This window comes from Onychomys torridus, chromosome 1 (assembly GCF_903995425.1).
Source record: "Onychomys torridus chromosome 1, mOncTor1.1, whole genome shotgun sequence".
In the NCBI taxonomy this organism is placed as follows: Eukaryota; Metazoa; Chordata; class Mammalia; order Rodentia; family Cricetidae; genus Onychomys; species Onychomys torridus.
In genome coordinates this window covers 103,456,083-103,477,505 of record NC_050443.1, presented here as the reverse complement: position 1 = coordinate 103,477,505, position 21,423 = coordinate 103,456,083, and the positions used below count along the sequence as shown (strand labels likewise).

General features: G+C 47.2%; 1 protein-coding gene across 1 annotated transcript in view; it reads left to right on the top strand.

The window, feature by feature from the left end:
- Window positions 1-21,423, top strand: part of Gtf3c1 (general transcription factor IIIC subunit 1) — a 67,817-nt gene that overhangs the window by 8,011 nt on the left and 38,383 nt on the right. Inside the window, exons 3-8 of the mRNA XM_036191732.1 lie at window positions 2,394-2,570; window positions 3,069-3,212; window positions 3,933-4,029; window positions 7,540-7,663; window positions 17,775-17,936; window positions 20,417-20,532. Of these exons, the coding sequence (XP_036047625.1) occupies window positions 2,394-2,570; window positions 3,069-3,212; window positions 3,933-4,029; window positions 7,540-7,663; window positions 17,775-17,936; window positions 20,417-20,532 (820 nt within the window). The remainder of the gene's footprint in view (window positions 1-2,393; window positions 2,571-3,068; window positions 3,213-3,932; window positions 4,030-7,539; window positions 7,664-17,774; window positions 17,937-20,416; window positions 20,533-21,423) is intronic.

Here is a 21,423-nt window from a genome sequence, read left to right as displayed (position 1 = left end):
CTGTGATTCAATGCCTGAGGCAGGTGGAAGAGCTAGCCTTGCTTCCCATTAGCTGCAGCACTCAGGAGAGTGGCCCTACACCACAGTGGAGCTGGCCCTGCAGGTGTAGGTAGGGGAGAACCGACCCTGAGGATGTGAAAGCAGAGAACTAGCCCTGCCCCTTGTCACTGCAAGTGTGAACTAGCCAGGGCAATGCTGGAGAGCTCACCCTGATGGTAAAGACAGGGGAGAGCTGGCTGGCTGGCCAACCCTGAAACTACCCAGGCCCCAAACCAGGATAATATGTTGACCCACCCCGCCATCACCCCATCTGTGATCTGCTGGAGCACGGGGAGTGGGGATGGAGTCAGTCCTGTGGACCCACGGCTACAGAATCTCTACAACACAGGGGGCAACAGGATGTCCTGGAAAAGTCCCAGGGAAGGCTCAGCTTTGATGATGTAGCCGAGACCAGGGTCTTTGAACCAGACGGATGATCCTTTGCAATGAACGCCTGCATGTAAAAGTGTATGGATAAAGGAAGGGGTTGCTGCGTTACTCACCATGACACTGCGGCTTCTATGATGAGGTTTTTCCCTTTTCTCCTTTTTTATTTCCTTTTTTCTCTTAAATTTTACTTTGTTTTATTCTGGTGGGGGGGGGGGATGGGTGGGATCAAGAGACATGATGTGAAAGACACAAAGAATAAATAAAAAGAAAGTTAAAAAAAAAAAAAAAACATTCCAGCCAGGCGGTAGTGGCGCACACCTTTAATCCCAGCACTTGGGAGGCAGAGCCAGGCGGATCTCTGTGAGTTCGAGGCCAGCCTGGTCTACAGAGCGAGATCCAGGACAGGCACCAAACTCCACAGAGAAACCCTGTCTCGAAAAACCAACCAACCAACCAACAAGTTCTCTTTTAAAAATTCAGAGTCTCTTAACTGTGATTCTGTAAAATCCAAAGTAAGTTACCTCCTTTCTTATTTCAAAAGAGAAAAACTGAGGCACAGTTACAAGCACATCAAAGCAAAATCAAAATGTAACAGTGTACAAAGCTCAGTGTCTGTTGCTCATGGTCTTCTGAGCTCCGAAGGCCTAGGGCAGTCCGGCTCTCCCTGCAGCACACGCGACTTGTAGATTTAGACCAGGCACATTCCACACCTGCCACAGTCATTGGTGGTTGTCTCATAGTCCCTGCGTCTCCAGTGTGATGGGTATCCATTGCTTTAAGACTGCACCTTCACCGGTGGTCTTCCTTTCAGAGATTCCAACCATGTCATGTAGTGCCAACTCAGGACTGTGACCTCTGAGTCCTGGGCTTTCCAATGCAGCTGAGGCTACAACTTCACCAGTGGCCTCTCTGGGCCTCTTCTTAAGGAGACTGACCCTGCCACACAGTGCAAAGCCTCGATGCTCTCCATGACCCCTTCATGCCTTCAAAACCAGTACAATGTGGAATACTTACACACTGAAGTTTAGCTTCCAGCTTGGGGTGCAGCCTTGGACCCGCTGGACCATTTCTGTGTCTTTGCTCTGAAGAAAACTCCCCAAAAGATTTTGCCTGAGTGATTTTTTTTTCTTTTACTTATAAATCACAGCTGATTGCTCAGCCCCAGTTAGCCAGCATCTGTTGTCCCAGTAAATCCAAGGTTTTACTTCCATGAATTCCCAATCCAAAATATAACATGAATGGTCCCGATAGTCTTTGCTTCCCTCTGAAATTTCAAACCCAAGCCTCTGTTGTCTGAATTGCTGCTAGCATTGTCTTCCCGCAACAGCCCATTTAACTCGGACTACTAAATGGCTTTTCTGCCCAAAGGTCCAAATCCTCCACCTTTCTCCCTCAAAAATCGTCCAGGACATAGAATCCACATGGTCATTTCCATCACAGCAACACCTTGTTCCCGATACCAACTTGTGTTCTGGTTTGCTTCTGTTACTGGGTTCACACCAGGTGAACAGATCACAACCTGCCTGCAATGACAGTACTAAATAAAGGAGACAGTGTTACAGAGGCTGTTGCCAGGAGTACTGAGTACTCTGAAGAATCTGGGCATGGTTGGGGTGGGCTTAACATCTTCGGGAAGCCTAAGGAGTTGATAGCTGAACTGTGATGTTAAAGATGAGATCAGAATTATCTAAAGGTCCATGAGAACCACAGCCAGGCAGTAACTTTAGGGCTGTGTCAAGGAGGCCCTTGTGGATCTTCAGTCAGGGTGCTGTGGTGGTGAAGAATGTGGATGTATCTTGGCAGCCGATCTGTCCAGCTTATAGAAGTTCTGGCTCTGAACTTGTAAAGTTAACCCTGGGTGCTGTGAATGTCTCAGAATAAGCAGAAACAACAGAAGGCCCTGCTTTCTTGTGCTTTGGTTTCCTTACAGTTGCACTGATTCTGTGTGTGGTTGTGACTTGCAGGTGGGGTAAGAAGCTCATCATTGTGGCCTCCCAGGACATGCGCTACCGGGCCTTAATAGGCCTGGAGGGAGATCCTGACCTGAAGCTTCCTGATTTCTCCTACTGCATTTTGGAGCGCTTAGGCCGGTCCAGATGGCAAGGGGAGCTGCAGCGAGACCTTCACACCACCGCTTTCAAGTAAGAGCTGGCCTAGTGTCTCCACTTGAAATTACAAGGCCATTATATGCACCCCAAATGCAAGGGCCTGCTGCCATGTCTTCCCAAGGCAAGGCTTTTTGTGACTTTTCTCGTAAGCTAACAGGCTAGACGGGGTGTGTGTTTGGTACTTATGTGTGTGTGAGAAACTACATTGTGGTTGGGGATTTAGCTCAGTGGTAGAGCACTTGCCTAGCAAGCGCAAGGCCCTGGGTTCGGTCCTCAGCTCTGGGAAAAAAAAAAAAAAAAAAAAAAAAGCCGGGCGGTGGTGGCGCACGCCTTTAATCTCAGCAGAGCCAGGTGGATCTCTGTGAGTTCGAGGCCAGCCTGGTCTACAAAGCAAGTTCCAGGACAGGCTCCAAAGCTACAGAGAAACCCTGTCTTGAAAAACAGAGAGAGAGAGAGAGAGAGAGAGAGAAACTACATTGTGAGGGTAAAGCTACCAGTAAAACAAACTGGCTGACACATACTCTTCTGCAGGGTTGATGCTGGGAAGCTTCATTATCACAGGAAAATTCTCAACAAGAATGGGCTCATTACCATGCAGTCACATGTGATCCGACTACCTACTGGAGCCCAGCAACACTCTATCCTCCTGCTTCTGAACCGCTTTCATGTGGACAGGTGCGGTTGGTAGAAAACAAAGTATTTGACTGCTTACATGTTGTAACTACTTGTGTTGTGCTTTTAAGATTCTTAAAGGCTCAAAGTAAAACTTTTCAGAAAGATATGTTTGATTCTGATGAAAGTATGTCTTGCTTATTTAGAAAGCTTGGCTGAGGCTTTCTATATACAGAAAAGAAGGGGAAAATACAACCCAACAAGGAGTTAAGCCAAGCTGCCTGTGGCTAGGTGAACTAGCAGAATGGCTCCCCCTTACTCTCCTCCCACCCCTTCTCAGACATAGGCTGCATGAGTATCGGCTTCCTTGGAAGCTGTTATCTGGGAAGCAGGTGTCATGCATCATCTTCATGTTACAGGGGAAGTGGGCAGTGGGCAGTGGGTCAGTCGTACCAGGGGAGCCAGAAGTGGAAACAGGAGAGGGCTTGATGGAGTGAAGGGAGCATAGCAGATATACAAAGATGCTTCTTTCTTAGCCTGGATTTCGGTAAAAGCCTTCATGAAGTAACCCCCACTCCTCTTCAAGACAGCAATTGAGAGGCCCCTTACCTTTAAAATGTTATTCAAAGCTAAGGAGGTTTAGAGAATCCTTGCATGATGTTTCTGCCCTGGGGTCTGGTTTGTACACGGTCACTATAACTTTGGACATGAATTGTCATCTCTAAAGATCAGCTGGTCTGCAATGCTAGGCTCCAGCAGGTGACTTGCTGGTGTCTCTTACAGGAGGAGCAAGTATGACATCCTCATGGAGAAGCTGTCTATGATGCTGAGCACACGGAGCAACCAGATTGAGACTCTGGGAAAGCTGAGGGAGGAACTGGTAAGCCCATGAGGTGGGGCTGGGTAGACAGCTGCAAGCTCCACACCATCTGGGGAGCTTTGAAGAGAGGTGCACTGAAGACTTGCCACCCCTCTCAGAGCTCAGCAACTGGCCTTTTCCTTTCGTTTGTAGTTTTGCAGAGCTGGGAATCGAACATTAAAACTTGTTAAGCATTTTGCCACTGAGCTATATCCCTAACCCTGGCCTTTTCCTTTCTTTTACACAGTGAGAAGATGCAGTTTTTATTTGAAATTCTTACTTCATTTCCTCTGGGGTTTGCTCTCAGACCCACCATCAGAGTTGATGTGGGATGGTAAATTTGGACATTTAGATGTCCTTTCATCATGAAACTTGTAATTTTTCTCCCGGTGGTTTTATGCTGCAGTAACAGGAAGAAAGCAATTCCTGACCTGCTCTGTCTTAGGCTCAGGAGTAGCAGCTGTGGAGGGGTGAGTGTGAGAGGCAGGCTGGCTCATGGTGACGCCGCCGCCTGGCTGCCAGGGGATGCTTCTGAGTGGAACGGTAACCAAGAGCCAGTATTAGGCATGGAGAAGAGGCCGCCTGAAGGTTAAACCACAGAGCTGGAAGCTGCCCATCAGAATCTGGGTTTTTGGTGCAGTAATTAATCCCCGAAGGGATGGCTCAGTGGTGCTTATGATTACATACATCAGGACAGTTGACAAGAGTCACCCTGTGCTATGCTAGTCTTTGATTTCATCATTTCCAGGGAGTGGGCCTCTTTCCATCATGATATCCATTGCATCCCCATCTCCTCAGAGGGGCCTCAAAGTGGCCTGGCTTCTTTGTTTTTTCACTTTGAGATTTCAGATAGAAATTTGAGTTTGAAAGCTTAGGCAAACCTTGCCCCATAGGTGCTCATGATGGCAGCCAGCTAGAGATGCCCAGTTCTTCTACTTCCTGTTACCTCCCAGATACTGGAAGAATCCATGCCTTTGCCATCCCAGATGCCCTGCAGTTTGGGAACAGACTATTTCTCTGTATCAGTTGATCAAAAAATAGGAAATCAAAGGAAGGTTAAAAAAAAAAAAAAAATTTCAGGTGACTTAAATAGAAGTGAGGAAAATTGCTACAGGCTGAAGAAAGTCAGTGGTTGTTCCTTTGTTCCTTTCTGTTATCCGTCCCTGTGAATTCACTAGGGACTGGGACACTGCTGTACACCTCCCTTGGGACAGGAAGCAGGCTAATCTTCACAGGTCAGCACTGTGGCCTCACTGCGCCAGAACATGGTTATCTCTGAGCACGTGGTTCAGTGAGTGTTTTTAGTCAGCTGGGTCAAACTCCAAAGTCACAGAAGTGGGTGAAGATAGCAGGTGGTACTGTCTATCATAGGGCCATGTCATTGGGAGGGCTAGTGGATGAAAGCAGAGTGGGAGATGTGGCCCTAGACAACTTGCACAGCTTCACAGCAGTTTACAGAGGGCAGACTTTTCCCAACAGAGACAGGGCTTTCAGGGGCCAGCAAGGATTGGACAGTGGTGTGTAGTTAGAGTTTTCCTGCCTGGCCCAGTCAGGACAAATCTCTCTTACCCGCCAGTCCCACAGTCGCTCAGACCCAACCAAGAAAGCACATAGAAACTTACATTGTTTAGAAACTGTATGGCTGTGGCAGGCTTCTTGTTATCTACTTCTATCTTAAATTAACCCATTTCTGTTAGTCTATACTTTGCCACATGGCCTGTGGCTTACCGGTGTCTTTACATGTTGCTTTTCATGGCAGTGGTGGCAGTGTCTCTCCCCAGCCTTCTACTTCCCAGAATTCTCTTCTCTCTTGTCCCGCCTATACTTCCTGCCTGGCCACTGGCCAATCAGAACTTTATTTACACAGAGTGATATCCACAACAGTGGTGGCTGAAGGTGAGGGAAGATGAGGGAGTTCTTGAGAGCCAGCCTGGCTTAGACTAGAGTCTAAGCTTCAACCTCAGGAAGTGCCTGTGTCAGTGGCCGCATGGAGAAGCCCAGGAAGAAGGAAACAGTGGGAGCATGAGGCGCTGAGAGAAGGAGGGCACAGGCTAGATCCTGGCCAGAAGGAACATAGGTTTTGATTTGAGTTGCCAGCACGCAGGTGGACTGGAATGTGACAGTAGGCTGGTGGTGAGAAGGTAGGGTCAGGGACTTGTGCTGGGCTGCTATGTGTTCTGTGAGCCAAGGGCAGAGGAGGAAGGAGGAACTATGTGGGTGAAGGGGGGTACTCTGTGAACCTGAGCCTGAGATTCATGGCTTTCTGTGTTCTCTGGAGATGTCTAGTCTGCAGCTGGCAGTAGAGTCCAAGGAGAGCCAACCTAATTAGCCTGTAGCTGAAGTGGGTGCTGTCCTTGGCAGGGCTCCTGCTGATCTTTCTGCCGGACAGAAGTGAAGGTCCCCTGAATGCAGGACCACATCATCTTCCTTCATTCTGGACGGTCCAGAGCTCAACACCATTATTCCTGGGCTGGGGTTTGATGGATGAGTTTCCAAAGGCTCTTTCTCTTTCTCACTGGCAGGCTCAGCTAGATTAATGACAGGCACCACTTACAAGCCAGCATGTTTGAAGGAGCCATATGGGATTCATCTGGATTTCTTGGAGAACCATATGTTCTGTAGCCCAGCGGTGAAAGTGCTGGTTCCTTTGAGTGGGCTGCAGATGTGTGAGACCCATAGGCATTTATTCTCTCTGCCCCAGTGTGTAGCACTGAGTCGTGAGCACCTTATCTTAGTCAGTTCATACCTTTCTTGCTCAGGAATTATACATCCAAGTGGCAACAAGGGTCAGGAGTTGATTGGCTGGGGGCAGGACATTTTAAAACCTTGTTGTCAGCAACCATCAGAGAAAAGTGGCACGCATGTGACAGACAGCAGCTGACCTTCAGCTGTGCTGTGCAAGGGTCTGCCAAGGAGTGTAGAACTACAGCCCCTTGGGGAGCACATGTCCTGCTGTCTGCAGAGGTGTTTGGTCACCTCTCCCTGGCTGATGCCTGAGAGGCTGTGTCAAATGGTACCTTGCTGGAGTTGGTTCTCTGATTTACTATGTGGGTCCTGGGAATGGAACTCAGGTTCTTGGGCTTGGTAGCAAGTACCTTTACCCGCTGAACCATCTCTTTGGCGCTTTAGATAACTTTAAAATTCTGTTTTCTTTTTCGCTCCACTGCCTTGGGGAGGGCTGTTTGTGTTTATTAATAATTCATGCGCACACTTGGATTAAGAAACACAGTGTGGAAAGTGTCTGGTGGAAGTCCTCTTACCTGTTTCCACCTGTTTCACCCCCACCCTGTCCACCCTCCCAGGGTCTCTGTGTACATCCCTTCCCCTCAGGTGTCCACAGCAGGGGGATTTCTCTACTGCTCCAGTCCTTGTTCGGTTCCCTGAATGCAGCGTGGTGGTCTAATTAGCTCCTGCAGCATTTCCTCATTTACTCTCAGTGGTAATTCCCATCCTGAACACTGGTGTGTACTTCCTCCCCGCTGGGATTCCCAGTGCCTCGCTTAGCAGTACCCACGGGCTTGTGTTTTGCAGGGGCTGTGTGAAAGGACATTCAAGCGTCTGTACCAGTACATGTTGAATGCTGGGCTGGCCAAGGTGGTGTCCCTTCCCTTGCAGGAGATTCACCCTGAGTGTGGTCCCTGCAAGACCAAGAAAGGTAAGAACAGCGCCTGTGTCCGGCTGTATTTCCCTGCTGTCATCTTCGGTGACACTCTGCCTTGGAGTGTGAAAGTTACACTCTTTATTCAGTTCTTTATTGCTGAATGCCTTTCGTCTAAAAAGGACCTGACAAGTGCTCACTGAACTACAGCAGCCCTGCGCAGACTCCTCTGTGAGGCTGCCTCCCTCGCCTTCCCTCCTACACCAAGCCCTTCTTCGTTCTTTTGTCCGTTTGTTTTTTGGTACTGGGGACTGAACCTCTGAACTGGAGTGTTGTACAAAGGCTCTACCACTGAGCTGTTTCCCCAGCCCTGTTGTGAATTACAGTCACGTCACACAACCACGAGGTGTGAACAGCACAGCATGGACTACACATAGATGACGAGGGTCAGCCACTGGGTGTGGCCTCTTGGTGTAATGAGACCGTCAGGACAAGGTGTCCAAGGTTGGCAGGCATTGTGCTTACTTGAAATAGACATTTTCTTCAAGTAGAAAGAATGTGTTCTAAAATTACAGTAGTGCTATGTAAACCAGTAACATGGTCATTGATTATCAAGCAATATGTACTGTGTCGCTGTGCTGTGCTTTTGCCACAGATGCCAGAAAAACCATTGCACTGTCATAGCAAAAGGTTACTAAGTGACAGAGATTTTTAACTATGATACCACTGCTGTGTGTGCAGCACTCATGACTGCCTGTTTTGCACTGCACATCCTCTTGTGGCCCTACAAGGTGGGTCTTAGCATCATCGTCTTACATGTAAGAAAGCTCAGAGGTGCTAAGTGGGTTGGGAGATGACTCAGTAGGTGAAGTGTTTGCCAAACAAGTATAAGAATCTGAGTTCATGGGGGCTAGAGCGATGGCTCAGCGGTTAAGAGCACTGGCTGCTCTTCCAGAGGACCTGCGTTCAATTCCCAGCACCCACATGGCTGCTCACAGCTGTCTGTAACTCTAGTTCCAGGGAATCTGACAGCCTCATACAAACATACATGTAAGCAAAACACCAATGCACATTAAAAAAAAAAAAAAGAAGAAGAAGAATCTGAGTTCAGGTCCTCCAGAACCCAGGTAAAAGCTGAGTTTGCTGTAATCTAAATGTGAGGGGTGTGAGGTTTAGATAAGTGGATCCATGAGGCTTGCTGACTAGCTAACCTCACTGGAGAGCTCTAGGTTCAATGAGAGACACAGTTTCAAAGAATTAAGTTAGAGAACAACTGATACAGACTTCTGACCTCTATGCACATGCACGATACCCACACATACATTGACACCTCCCCCACATACACAAAAGTTAAGCAGTCAATACTTGACAGTGGTAGACTATAAAGAAGCTTAACTAGAGGCTGAGAGATGGCTCGGTGGTTAGGAGCACCTGCTGCTCTTTCAGAGGACCCTGGTTCAATTCCCAGCACCCCAACTGGGGCTTTCACTATATGTAACTTCAGATCAGGAGATCTGATGGCTTCTGGCCTCTGAGAGCATGCACATGGTGCACAGACACACCTGTAGACAAAACAGTCATGCACATAAAAGTTCATAAAAAGAAACTTTCACAAGCACAAGTAGGCTATAAAACCTTAGCAATCTAAAGGCCTTTATTTTTTAATCTTGCCCCGTGCTGTTTATTTTTTACTTAACCATATCTTTGCAAAATCTGAAAGTTGGAAGTGAAATGTTTTACTCTGCATTCTGCCCAAGTGCTTCCAAAGTGATGGTAGAGACATAGCAGGAGTAGACTGAGAGGGTCAAAGCGGGGCAGCAGACACGCAGGACTTCTCAGCAACACTTGGTGCTCAAAACTGCTGGTGCCTTTAAGAGGACAAGTATGGATGGGACTGAGACTGGGCGGGCTGACAGTCTACATGAGAAGCATCACACCTTACTTCCTTCTCGTGTCCCATATGTCAGGAGCCTGGAGGATTTCTGGATGGTGGGCGTGAGAACAGGCCTGGGACAGGTGGAGTGCGGCAGTGGAGACTGTAGTCAACAGGAGGTGTGATTCCTAACAGTTGCTAGTTCGTCTCTTTTGATAACATTCTTCCATAGTTTTCTAGACTTTCACCACTTCCACAGTGACATGCTGCAGGTGAGAACTAGCAGAGGAATGTGGGTCGGGAATGCTTGTCTGTGCTGGGTTAGGCAGGCTTCGGGATCTCCAGCCATAGCCTCTGAAAACAGCAGAGGGACTAGAGATAGGTCATGGGGCTTGTGTGTGCTGGGTTAGCCCTGTACCACTGAGCTGCACTCCAGCCCCCTAGTACCTAGTTCTAAAAGGGAACGTGAGTTCTTAGAACTATCCAGCCTCTAGAACACTGACAGACAGACTTAGAACCTAGGCCCGGGACTAGAGGCTTCTGTTCTGAAGAAAGTGACCAGTTCATGAGCAAAGTCCTCTGCGTACTGAATTCTGGAGTTTTCTAGCTAAGGAAAACAGCTCGTCACGTTTCCAACACGTCTGACAGCTCACCCTTCACTGGAGTCTAGGTGATGTAGCTTTTCCTTTCCCTCCTTTGGAAACACTGGTTTCCAGGCAGCATCCTAAAGCAAGCACGTTGTTGAGGAAAATGAAGCCTAATAGAATTCAGGGAAACAGAAACCTTGAAAAGTACAATAACATTTAATCCTCAGAAAGAAACAGGTGCTGTGTTCATGAAAGCAGAACAAGGAGCTGTGAGGATGGGGGAATGGAAGGGAAGGGTTGTGGGGGGGGGGGGGATGGAAGGGTTGTCAGCTAGGTGCTGAGAGAGTAAGAGAAAGGTGCCGAGAAAGACCTCAAAGAAAACAGGATGCCAAGTTGAAACTAAAAGCTGGGGAGAGGGGGCCAAGAGTCCCATGTCTCCTGAAAGTGGGTACTGCTGTGCTGCTAGTATCCAGTCTCCTCCTAGTAGACCCCACCTCTTAACGGTTCCATCACTCTGTAGCAGCACACAGCCAGGCCCTTAACAATGGGCCTTTGGGGACATTTTCCCAAACCATAGCACAGAGAACAGAAGGACACAGAGAAACATGCAGAGGATTGGGGTATGGGAAACTCAAAAATGGAACCTTTTGAGATCTGAAGGACGTGGACTTCTAAATCAAAAGGAACTGTCATGTTTCTAGCATAGTGAACATAAATTTGTAGTGAACATAAACACTGTAAGACTTCTCCCGGAAACCCCAGGTTTCCCAGTGGACTAAAGCAGGACAGCATTGAATCAGAGCTGTCAGAATTCTGTAGGAAGGGGCTAGCCGTATGGATCTGTGGGTAGAAGTACTTACCTTGCATCCCTGATGTATTACTTACTTTTCTGCCACTGTGATAAAACACCATGATCCAGACAGCGTATAGAAGGAAGAGTTTATTTTGGCTTATGGTTTCAGAGAGTTAGAGTCTGACAGCCAGGAGGCATGGCAGCAGTAGTAAGCAGGAGGCAGGGATAGGGAGCTGAGTGCTCACATCTCAGCCACGAGCATGAAGCTTTCTCCAAACAGCTGGGAACCAGTACTCACATGGCTAAGACTATGGGGGACATTTCTCATTAAAACCACCACACCTGATAATCTGAGGTTGAGTCCCAAAACTCTGATTTAAAAACCCAGATGTGGTGGCTGGCATCTGTAATTCTAGGCCCAACACTACCACAGTAAAACAGAAGGCAGACAGAATTGGCTTGAAGCTCACACAGGGCAGCACAGCACAAAGTGCAGCCTCAGAAACAACCACAGAAAGGACTGTCCTCCAAAAACTTGTCCTCTGACCTCCACATATACTGCATTGCACACCCATGCCTGCACCCCTCCCCCACGCGCACACAAAATGGTTTTTTAATATTCTGAAGGAATTGGGCATTTAGCCTAGAATCCTTTCTTTAGTTTTGCCGTGAATGAGGACTGGGGGGTGGGGGGACTAGTTCCACACGTCCACATTCTACATGTCCTGGGAACTAGAAAGTAACAGTAAACCAAGACACAGGGAAACATGGGATCTAGGAAGCCAGGATTTGTGAACAGGAACCCTGATGAGATCTGGCAAGTGTAGGCCAGGTGGACAGAGGTATGTTTTAGTATTCTGGGATGTTGGAAGAAGAATGTTAAATAACTTGATGTTTTCTTCAGTGAAGAACCATGAAGGAAGACTCTATTGCCATGCAGGCCACTGTGGTGAGAGCTTCTTCCAGGCAGAGATTCTTGCAAATTCAAAGTAACCACTTGACACTAACAGCTATCCAAATGGGCTTCTGTTGTTTTTCAAGACAGGGCTTCTCTGTGTAACAGCCTTAGCTGTCCTGGTACTGGCTCTGTAGCCCAGGCTAGCCTTGAATTCACAGAGATCCACCTGCCTCTGCCTCCCAGTGCTAGGATTAAAGGCGTGTGTTAACATACTGGCCAAATGTGCTTTTGAAGTCAGGCAGTCATGCTTATAATTTTTCCTTGACTTCTCTGTCCGAGCTTCCCTCAGCTGGATTACAAGAGTAATAGCACCTGCCTCTGAAGTGCTACGGTGCTCACAGGGATTGCTGGGCTCAGTAGGGCCACAGCTTCGTGGCAGGTAGGATAGATCTAGAGGAGTTTTTTGTTGGAGGCCGTTTTACCATCTGTTTGTGGTGTGTGCCGTCATCCCTGGCTAGAGGGGTGCTTTGTCTAGCCTGCAGCACTTGTTTTCATTGAGTTCGTTTCTGGAATTTAAAACGTGGATTTTTTTTTTTTTTTTTTTTTTTTTTTTTTTTAAACCTGGGAAGTCTGACTTCCAGCTTATGTGCAAAGGGAAAGCAAATAGTAGTACATTTCCTTCATGGTGATTGACAGGCAGATGGGCCCACTTCCCTATTCACCAGTTGGCACCTGCCTGCTGCTACATAGCACAATTTATGTATGCTCTGTCATCACCTTCAGATGTGTCTGTCCACGGGGTATCACCTTAAGCCTGTCCTGGGAGGACAGGACTTTTCAGAGTGGTCAGTGTGACTCAGAATACAGTTAGTGATAAGAGTTGGCCCCCAGGCTGATAGTCAGGATATTTGGACTGTGTCATGTGCACACCAAGCCCATCTTGATTGCTAGAGGTTGTTCTTAGCCATGGTAACCTCTGTACCTACATGATCTCCCGTCTCTGCTGCTTGGGTTTGTTTGCAGCCTGGGCTCACAGCCAGCCCTTCCCTCGGTCTCATGGCCCTGCTTCATTTGCTTGTCTGAGTGACCTTGTGCTGGGTGCTGAGTTCTGAGAGGGCTGGCCACACTCTTTGCATGCTTTGTGTTCCTAGTGCCTGGGCGAATCAGCTTGGAGCTGAGTGAGTGCTTGGTGCATGTTTGTAGATTTAATTTAATCAAGCACCACTTCCGCTGCTTTTCTTGTGCAGGAAACCGGAGCTGAATACAGTTTTCAGGGGTTTATGCCTTAAGCTCTATCAGTTTTGTTAAAAAATTCACATAAAAATCTTTCTTCCAAAGCATTATGGAATAGAGAGGTTTAAATAATAAAGATGACGTATTCATGTAAATTTATAGGCGTGTCTGGGTATATATAAATTGTTTTTAAACCACTTAAAAAGTTTGGATTTAGGCATATTTTATACTCACACTTTGCCATATCTATTTGGCAAAAGCAAAATCAACTTTGTAACAAAAGCAGCTGCCCCAAACTGCTCTGATTTACAAAATTACTTTCCTCAAGTATTTACTAGCCACCATGTGTTTATTAAATTGTGCTGAGAAAATGAAGAGGGGAGAGAGAAGTGAATTTGGCAATTCCTTCCAACAGGATCACAGTTAGAAGCACTTGGCAGAACACCTCTGCATGATCAGGGCTGCTGACTAAGGTAGTCAGTTCATTTCCACTTCTGACAGATTGGGGTTGAGTCCTCCTGATCTGATGTCCTTGTGACTCTTAAGAAATAAACAGTTCTGCAGACACTAACCTCAATATGCATCACCACTCCTGGGTTTCTATACTTAAAGTGGAGAATCTAAAAGTTGAGCTGAGAAAGCAATTCTGTTTGCAGTAACTTGGAACAAATTTAACAAAATATGTGCAGATCAGTTACTGTGAAAACTTCAAAACACTGCTGAAACTTAAGGTCTATGTAAACAGAAATGGATCAAGCTAGCTAACATTATAAGACTCCCCTGACTGATCTGATTCAACACAGTCCATGTCTAATTCCAGACTTGTGGGAGTTGAGGGTCTGATTCTAAAATCTGTAAGTGCAAGGAACCCAGAAAGCTGAACCGTCCTGGGGAAAGGGATAAAGTAGAACTCACTTCTACTTTCAAACCCTGCTGCACAGCCACAGAACTCAGACAGTGGCAGACATGGCAGAGAGGGCATGCAGGCCAGTGAGTGGTCAGCAGCACTCTGGAGCCCTGTGTGGTGGCTCGACAGGTGAAGAAAGGGCGGCTGCCACAGGGTCACTTCATGTGACTCCACCTGTAGGGAAGTGGGCGGTGCTTAGGGGACAGCTCGGGTAGAGGGGTGGAGATGATTAAAAATCTTCGAAAGTTGGCTAGTATTTAATACATAGGCTGTGACTTGTACCCACTGAAGGAGTAGATTATACAATATATACAAAATCTCATTCAAGCTGTTAAATTTGAAATCAGTAAAACCTAAATCAAGATATATAACAGGGTACAGCAAAGTAAATCATGACCATATAAACAAAATTATAGTGGGATTAAAGTATACAACCTAGGAGAGAAATGAGCCATATAAAGAAATACAAAAATGCAATAAAAATAAATATACAGGTCTAAAGAGTCAGAGCCAAGAAGAATGGAAAAGAATAAAGACCAGGAAAACAGGATAAAGGTAAACATAAACATGAAAACAAAGAGTCAGAGCTGTCACGTATTTTAAAAGCTAGAACTCTAGTGATATATTTTGAGGATGATGAAAACAGTTCAAATGTAAGCAGTTTTTATTTAAAAGTGATTAAAGGACACCAGCTATAAGAATTAAAAGTAACACTGTCAATAATTAATGTATAAAAAAAGCAGGGGCATTTTAATATGGCAGAAACTATTAAAGGGAAAACTTGGGTGAGAGCTGACCTTTCCCAGGGTATAAACACCTAGACTTGAGTCACTTACATAGGGGCCAGGGCGGTGCCTCTTGGAACGGCCTTGTCCCTTTTCGAGAGGTGGCAGCTATCTAGGGCTCAGCAGGAATGTGGGGGCTGGTGTCAACAATGATGGTGACAGACAGCACTGTTTGGACCAATGGCTGGCCCTGTGCGGAAGGATGGTAACTTGGGCAGGTAGGGACTGTGAACATGGCTGGAACATGCCTCAACTGAATCATGTTAGCTTCCTGAGCAGTGCCAGGCTCAGGTCCTCAGGGCTTCCTGGTGCTGTTTTCAGCACTGCAGCTCCAGCAGCCTTTCCCAACGCTCCTCTATACCTTAGGACTGAGGGGGCCTCACTGTACCCTGTGCCAACTCAGACCAAGTACTGGGGAGGTGATATTTGCACTGGGTATTTGATGATGACTCTGAAATTCTAACCTAACAGCAGTGATAGTTCCTAAACCTTTGTTAAGCTCCCATGTGTGTTGTTACTAGTACTCTTGTTTCTTTGGGCAGTAAGAAGAGCCTGTCCTTGGGCTTGTTCTGGCCTTTTAAAAGAGGAAACCAGACAAGACAGTACTACTATTGTCTCATTGGGGGTCAGCCTTGCAGGGGAAGGAGCATCCAGATGTATGCTAGGCACTGTTCTGAGTTACTTTTTTTCTAATATTCCTAATCTCTTTATTCTTTTTCTTCATTGCATTGCCAAGAAAATGGGGAGTGTGGCTTACTGCTCAGGTCATCAGGAGGGGTGGTGCTGGTGCAGGGATTTGAGCAAAGAACTCGTGACAGAGTCTGCAGTGATTGGTCCCTCAGTCCCTTATGCCATCACTGTTGAGAGAGTGAGCAGGATTTGTGAGGAAAGGGAAGTGTGTGGCCTGGGCCCCAGCGTCTGTAGACCCTACTCCCTGCAGGCCTCCCATCAAGCCACTGGCCACATTCGCCACAGCCCCAAACATCTTGCTTACAAAATAAACACAACGTCACTTGCCTGGCATACAGACATCCCTTCTACAGCCTGCCTTGCTGTTGAGTGCTGTCTTCATTTCTTCCCCTTCTTTACCTCACTGCCTCAATGCCTGTCCTCCACGGCCAGATCAGACTACCCCATTCATCCTTCATTGTCCTGTGAAGTGGATAGACATCTGCTCTACCCTACCTCCTAACTCATCTTCCAGCCTCCCCCACAAAGTGCTCAGTCCATTCAAGATGCGTTTAGAATTAGCTCTGCTTGATGGCTGAGAAACTCGAGGCTCAAAGAGAAAAAGGCTTCCCTGTGGTAGGCAGAACCAGATTGTCAACCTGGGCTGTGTTGCGGCAAGCCCAGTGTCCTCCAGCTGCCTTGCCCAGACTCTTTGTGTCTCTTTTTACAGTGGAGGAAACCTGTCTGGTTTGTGTCTGTTCTGGATGCAGTACAGAATAAATGTTTGTGGAATCTGATTGAAATTAAGGTCCCAACAATCCAGCTGGGTGTGATGTTTGACCCTCAGCAGCTGTGTCCTTCAAGGGTGATAGTAAGGAGAGAAGCAGTAGTGAGTGTCTCCTGAGCAGGCATCTGTTAGAAAGACTGTTTTTTTTCTTTGAGAAAAAGCCTTGCTACTGAAGCCCAGAATGGCCCTGGACTTCTGTCTTCCCACAGCCTCCCATGTTCTGTCACCTTAGGCATGTTTTACCACTTGGACAGGAAATCTGTGGCTCGAGCTCAAATCATTAGGCCTTCTGCATACAAGCACCTCTGTCCACTGCGCCATCTGGCTCCCCTGATGCTATTCTTGTCTCAGTGTTACAGCTGAGGAAACTGAGGCACGGAACATATCACTTAAAGAGTCCAAGAGTACAGCTGGCAGAGGAGGCTTCCTACCAATCAGGGTGTTATCTCCCACCACCCTCTGGCTTCCCGATTCGGGTCAGGCCTCTTTGCAGTCACCTAAGCCTGTCACCTCCTCCAGTTGTGCTAGGGCTTATTGATAAATTTCCCAGAGTTCATTCACTAGGGTGGGTGTCATTCTGAACTTACATGGCATTTGCCCTGCTCACCCTTGACTCTCTTTCCTTTTACTTGAAGAAATCTGACAGAGTAGCTTGCTCCTGTCATTGGCAAGGGAGCTTAGGCTGGTGACCCAACCCTTCCATGCTTCAGTTCCCGTATACATACAATGACTTCTGGAGTCATTGGGATGAGGGCGTTAGCACATGTCTGTACCAGACATCTTCATTGTTTGCCTTCTTTGTTGTCCTTTTTGTTGGGCATAAGTGTGGGGTATCTCCTGATATGCTAGGTTGCAGTAGGTTATTTGAATGTAGATGCAGATTTCCCTCAGAGCCTAGAGCATGGCTTGTGTTGCAGCGGGGCCCCACCTTGTCTGTACTTATCACTGGGGCTAATATCATAAAGGGTGCTAGCTCAGGCCTGTTAGTCCTGTTTGCCTTGGCCTCTTTTTGAGTTATTTTTGTAAACTAAGTTCCCACCCTCAGAGGCCCAGAAGGGCTTCTTGTTGAATTTAAAGAAAAATTGTTCTTCATTTCTTTAGCAAATCCCAAATGTGGGTCCTGGAATACTGTTGAAAGGGATAGGCCATGTCCTCCAGGGAGGCTGCCTCTCTGCTCCTTTTACACATATTTCTTCCTGCTGTAAAGTTAACAAGGCACAATAGTCTTGTCCCTAAGGGTAGCAGGTATTTTTGTTTGTTTGTTTTTTCTCTAAATTTATATTTTGTTTATATTAATTTTCACTTTAATCATGTGTATGTGTGGGCATGTGCCACAAGTGTGTAGATTCCCTGGAGACTAGAAGATCATTGGATGCCCTGCAGCTGGAGCTAGATCCAGGCAGTTAAGAGCTTTTGATGTCAGAAACCGAGCCCAGGTCCTCTGTAAGAGCAAGTGTTCTTAACCACCAAGCCATATCTCCAGCCCCAAGATTAGTAGTTTTAGACTTTGCAAACACACCACATAGGGAAGAAACGTGCTGTGATACCAGGTCATCTATGACCTTTCAGGATGTCATCTACTGCTCTCCCATGAGGCCCTATGCCTGCTGTCTGCTCATGTGTACCCTCTTCCTAGGGACTGATGTCATGGTTCGGTGTCTTAAGCTACTGAAGGAGTTCAAGCGGAAGATGGAGGACGACCATGACGATGATGACGATGAGGAGGTCATCTCTAAGGGTGTGCCTCCTGTGGACATCGTTTTTGAGCGGGACATGCTCACACAGACCTACGAGCTCAGTGAGTCCTGTTCACACAACACTTGCCTTTGTGTGAGCACTGGAGTAGGAAATGTGCTCCCCAGGTGGGAAATGGGCTCCAGTACATAAAGCCTAGGAGGCTAAAGGCTTTTCTCCAAGCTTCGGCTTTGGATCAGGTTCAGGGTAGAGCCTCACTGCTTCCTTGATACATGGCTTTAATTAGGCCTTTGAGCCTTGTTTCTCCTGTCTGTGAAATGGGGTGTGTTAGGACAACAGTGTTCTCTAAAGATGCACCAATAGACCGAAGGTAACCGTGTCTATGAGGGATTTATTAGTGGATTGTTTTATGTGACGTGGACATTGAGGCCTACCATAGCTGGCACAAATGGAAGACCCAGGGGAACCACTAGAGATAGATTTTCATGATCCAGAGCAAGAGGAGAGGCTGCTCCTGACTCAGGCAGGAAGGAAGTGGAGAGAGAAATGGGTCGTCATTGCCTCTGCCTTCTGTTTTGTTCTGTTCTCACTGGGCTCCTAGTTGATGATATGATGTCACTCATATTTGGGCATATCTTCCCCCATGTCACCCTTTAACTATTCATAGGCTGCTTTCCTCCAGAAATAAATACCCTCATGGACCCATTCCAAGAATAGCGTTTGACCATTAAATCCACTTAAAGTTAACCATCACGTTGGGATAAAACCCACGTGAGCACATTCTCAGGTAAAAGATAGAGGAGTAAATTACCTACAACAGTGCCCCCCACAGAAACACTCAGGAAGCCTCGTAGCTGCTGTCTTAGTCTGTTTTCTGATACTATAACAAAGCACTCAAGAGCAGGCAATTTTTAAAGACAAGAGTCTTTATTACTTGTAGCTCTAGGGGCTGATGAGTTCAGGTTAGGCGCTGGTATTTGCTGTTTCTGGGGTGGGGTGGGGCTGTGCTGCTGCAGAAGTTAGAAAAGCAGAGGGTTAGCAGACATGTGGTGGGGCACCACATGCTGCTTCTAGAACAGCCCAATGGAGAACAAGAACTATCTGCAAAGTGGAGGACTCTACCCTGGTGCTGCTCCAGGGAGGAAGTGAGCACAGCGGTTCTCCTGGAGGTGACAGAGCTCAACCTCTGTGCAGTTCTGTTCCTCAGGTTCTGGAGCCACAATTGCCTTCTGAAGTGGTTCCATCTTAGCCTCCACCATGGTCATGCTGCCTGATCTCTCTGAGGCTCTATGCAGGCTAGTTGATTGGCAGTTCTCATGGTAGCTCAGATGGCTTCCTCATCACAGTTTGGAAACGCTGACTATAGACCTCTTGTCCCCACTGTTGAGTAGAGGGCTGTCTCAGCCATCTCCTCTCATTTTGGTCATCTTTGTGTATGGCCGATGCAGAAAGGCTACATCCTGATTGATTTTGGCCTGGCAGCCTCAAGTGTGTGGACACATAAAAAAGAAAGGGCAGTGTTTTCTGAACAAAGAGCTTTGCCGTCATCTGCCTCCAGTTTGGGTAGCAGCCTCCAACCAGGTTCTCCTGCAGGGTTCAATCCCAGAGCATTTAGAAAGGGAGGGCCTGTGAAAGGCAGCAGGTTTGAAACATGCCGATGTTGAGTAGCAGGCATGAGCTGCAGGGTAGAACCTGCAGACTACGGTGCCAGAAACAGGCAGCAACTTCTGGTCCTCTGCTGTGGGGGACTGCCATCATTTGCTCCCCACTTCTTGCTGGCCTGGCTGTGAGCAAAGGAACAATTGTTGCTGTCCACAGGAGCATAGACAATGCACATTCGGAGAAAGTTTTCGGGACCTAGACATAGGCACACATGTACCTGGGAGCCAAGACAGGATGTTCAAGGGTAGCCCAAAAAAAAAAAAAAAAGTAAATAAAAAAATTTTAAAGTTATTTTGATGCTTTTTTGTTTGTTTCTGCTTTTCAAGACAGAGTTTTCCCGTGTAATTTTGGTGCCTGTCTTGGATCACTTTTAAGGTGCAGCAGGAAATTAGCTTTCCCTTATAAATGAACTTACTCACATAAATGAAACTGACCCTTTCAGAAAGCATCCAATAAATAAATAAATAAATAAATAAGTGGATGGCCACGCAGTGGTGGCACATACCTTTAATCCCAGCACTCGGGAGGCAGGTGGATCTCTGTGAGTTCGAGGTCAGCCTCGTCCACAGAGTGAGATCCAGGACAGGAACCAAAACTACATGGAGAAACCCTGTCTCAGGGTGGTAGTGGGGGGAGGAAGTGATGGAGGTAAGTTAGAGACCTTAATAGGTCCACCTCCATTTGAATATAGCCACTGTTCCCTTCAGTGTTTTCGCATGGGGAACCAGAGAGCAGACACACAAAATCTCAGGGTCAGGTAGTGCTGTTCAGCCTGGTAGCGGTGGAGCCCTCCTTGGAGGAGAGGAGGAAGTGCTTTCTGTGTCTGGCTGTTCACTTCTGTGCCTAGCGAGGGAGCAGGGAAGTGGCTGTGCACAGCTACCGCCGTGCAATTGTGGGGTTCAAGTATGGTGTTGTTCACAGTTGAGCGCAGAGGCACGAAAGGAATTTCCCAAGCTGAGATCCGAGTTGCCATGAACGTGGGAAAGCTGGAAGCGAGAATGCTGTGTCGGCTCCTTCAGAGGTTCAAGGTTGTCAAGGTAACATCCTGTCATCCCTACTGTGCCTCATCTCAGTGCCGGTGGGATTATACATTAGAGAAGCAAGTGCTTAACTGTCTGCCCATGAGGCAGTACCTATGAGGCTGACATGCTAGGCCTCCCCCTCACGGAGCACTTGTCTGGTTCTGCTTCTTAAAATGGAAGCGCTGGAGTGACATACAGCAGCTGCCTTTGCAGCTGGAGCTGGCTAGTGTCTAATGAGCCGCTGGTCCTCTCACTGGTGGGACGACATGCCGGCACCTGGAAACATCACAGCAGCTAACTGTAGGCCTCACGTCCCCTTTTGTATTTCAAAGCTGTGTCTCAGCTCCTGAGGCTGGTATTAGTTAGCTTCTTGTAACTGTAATGAAGTAGCTGGGGCAATTAACTATAAAGAGGAGGGTTGTTATGCCTGTTCTAGAGAGTCTAATCCAAAATCAAGTGGTTCTTACTGCTTTGGACCTTTAATGAGACAGCAAGCACTTCATGACAGGAACATGTTGGTAGAATAAACCGTCATCTCCTGAGTCAGAAGGAAGACAGAAAATAGTCAGGTGGGAGGTGGGGGGAGGCACACTCCTTTGGGAGCACTCTCCTGTGACAAGGGACTTCCTGTTAGACTCCCACCTCCTAAAGGTTCTGTCTCTTCCCAATAGTACCACCCTGGGAACCAAACTTTGGCTCACAGGTTTTAGAGGATACTTATCCAGACCCTCTGGTGAGCTACTGTGGACATTTTGCCATAGACAGGGTTTTATTAGTTAAGCTAAGTATAACTGGGACCATGGCATCATCCCTTGCATGTGAAGGGATAATAGAAGATCTTTACTTTTCTCCCACTACAGGACATGGGACAAGCCCCTTCCCCATTTTAGAAGGCAAGATGATCAT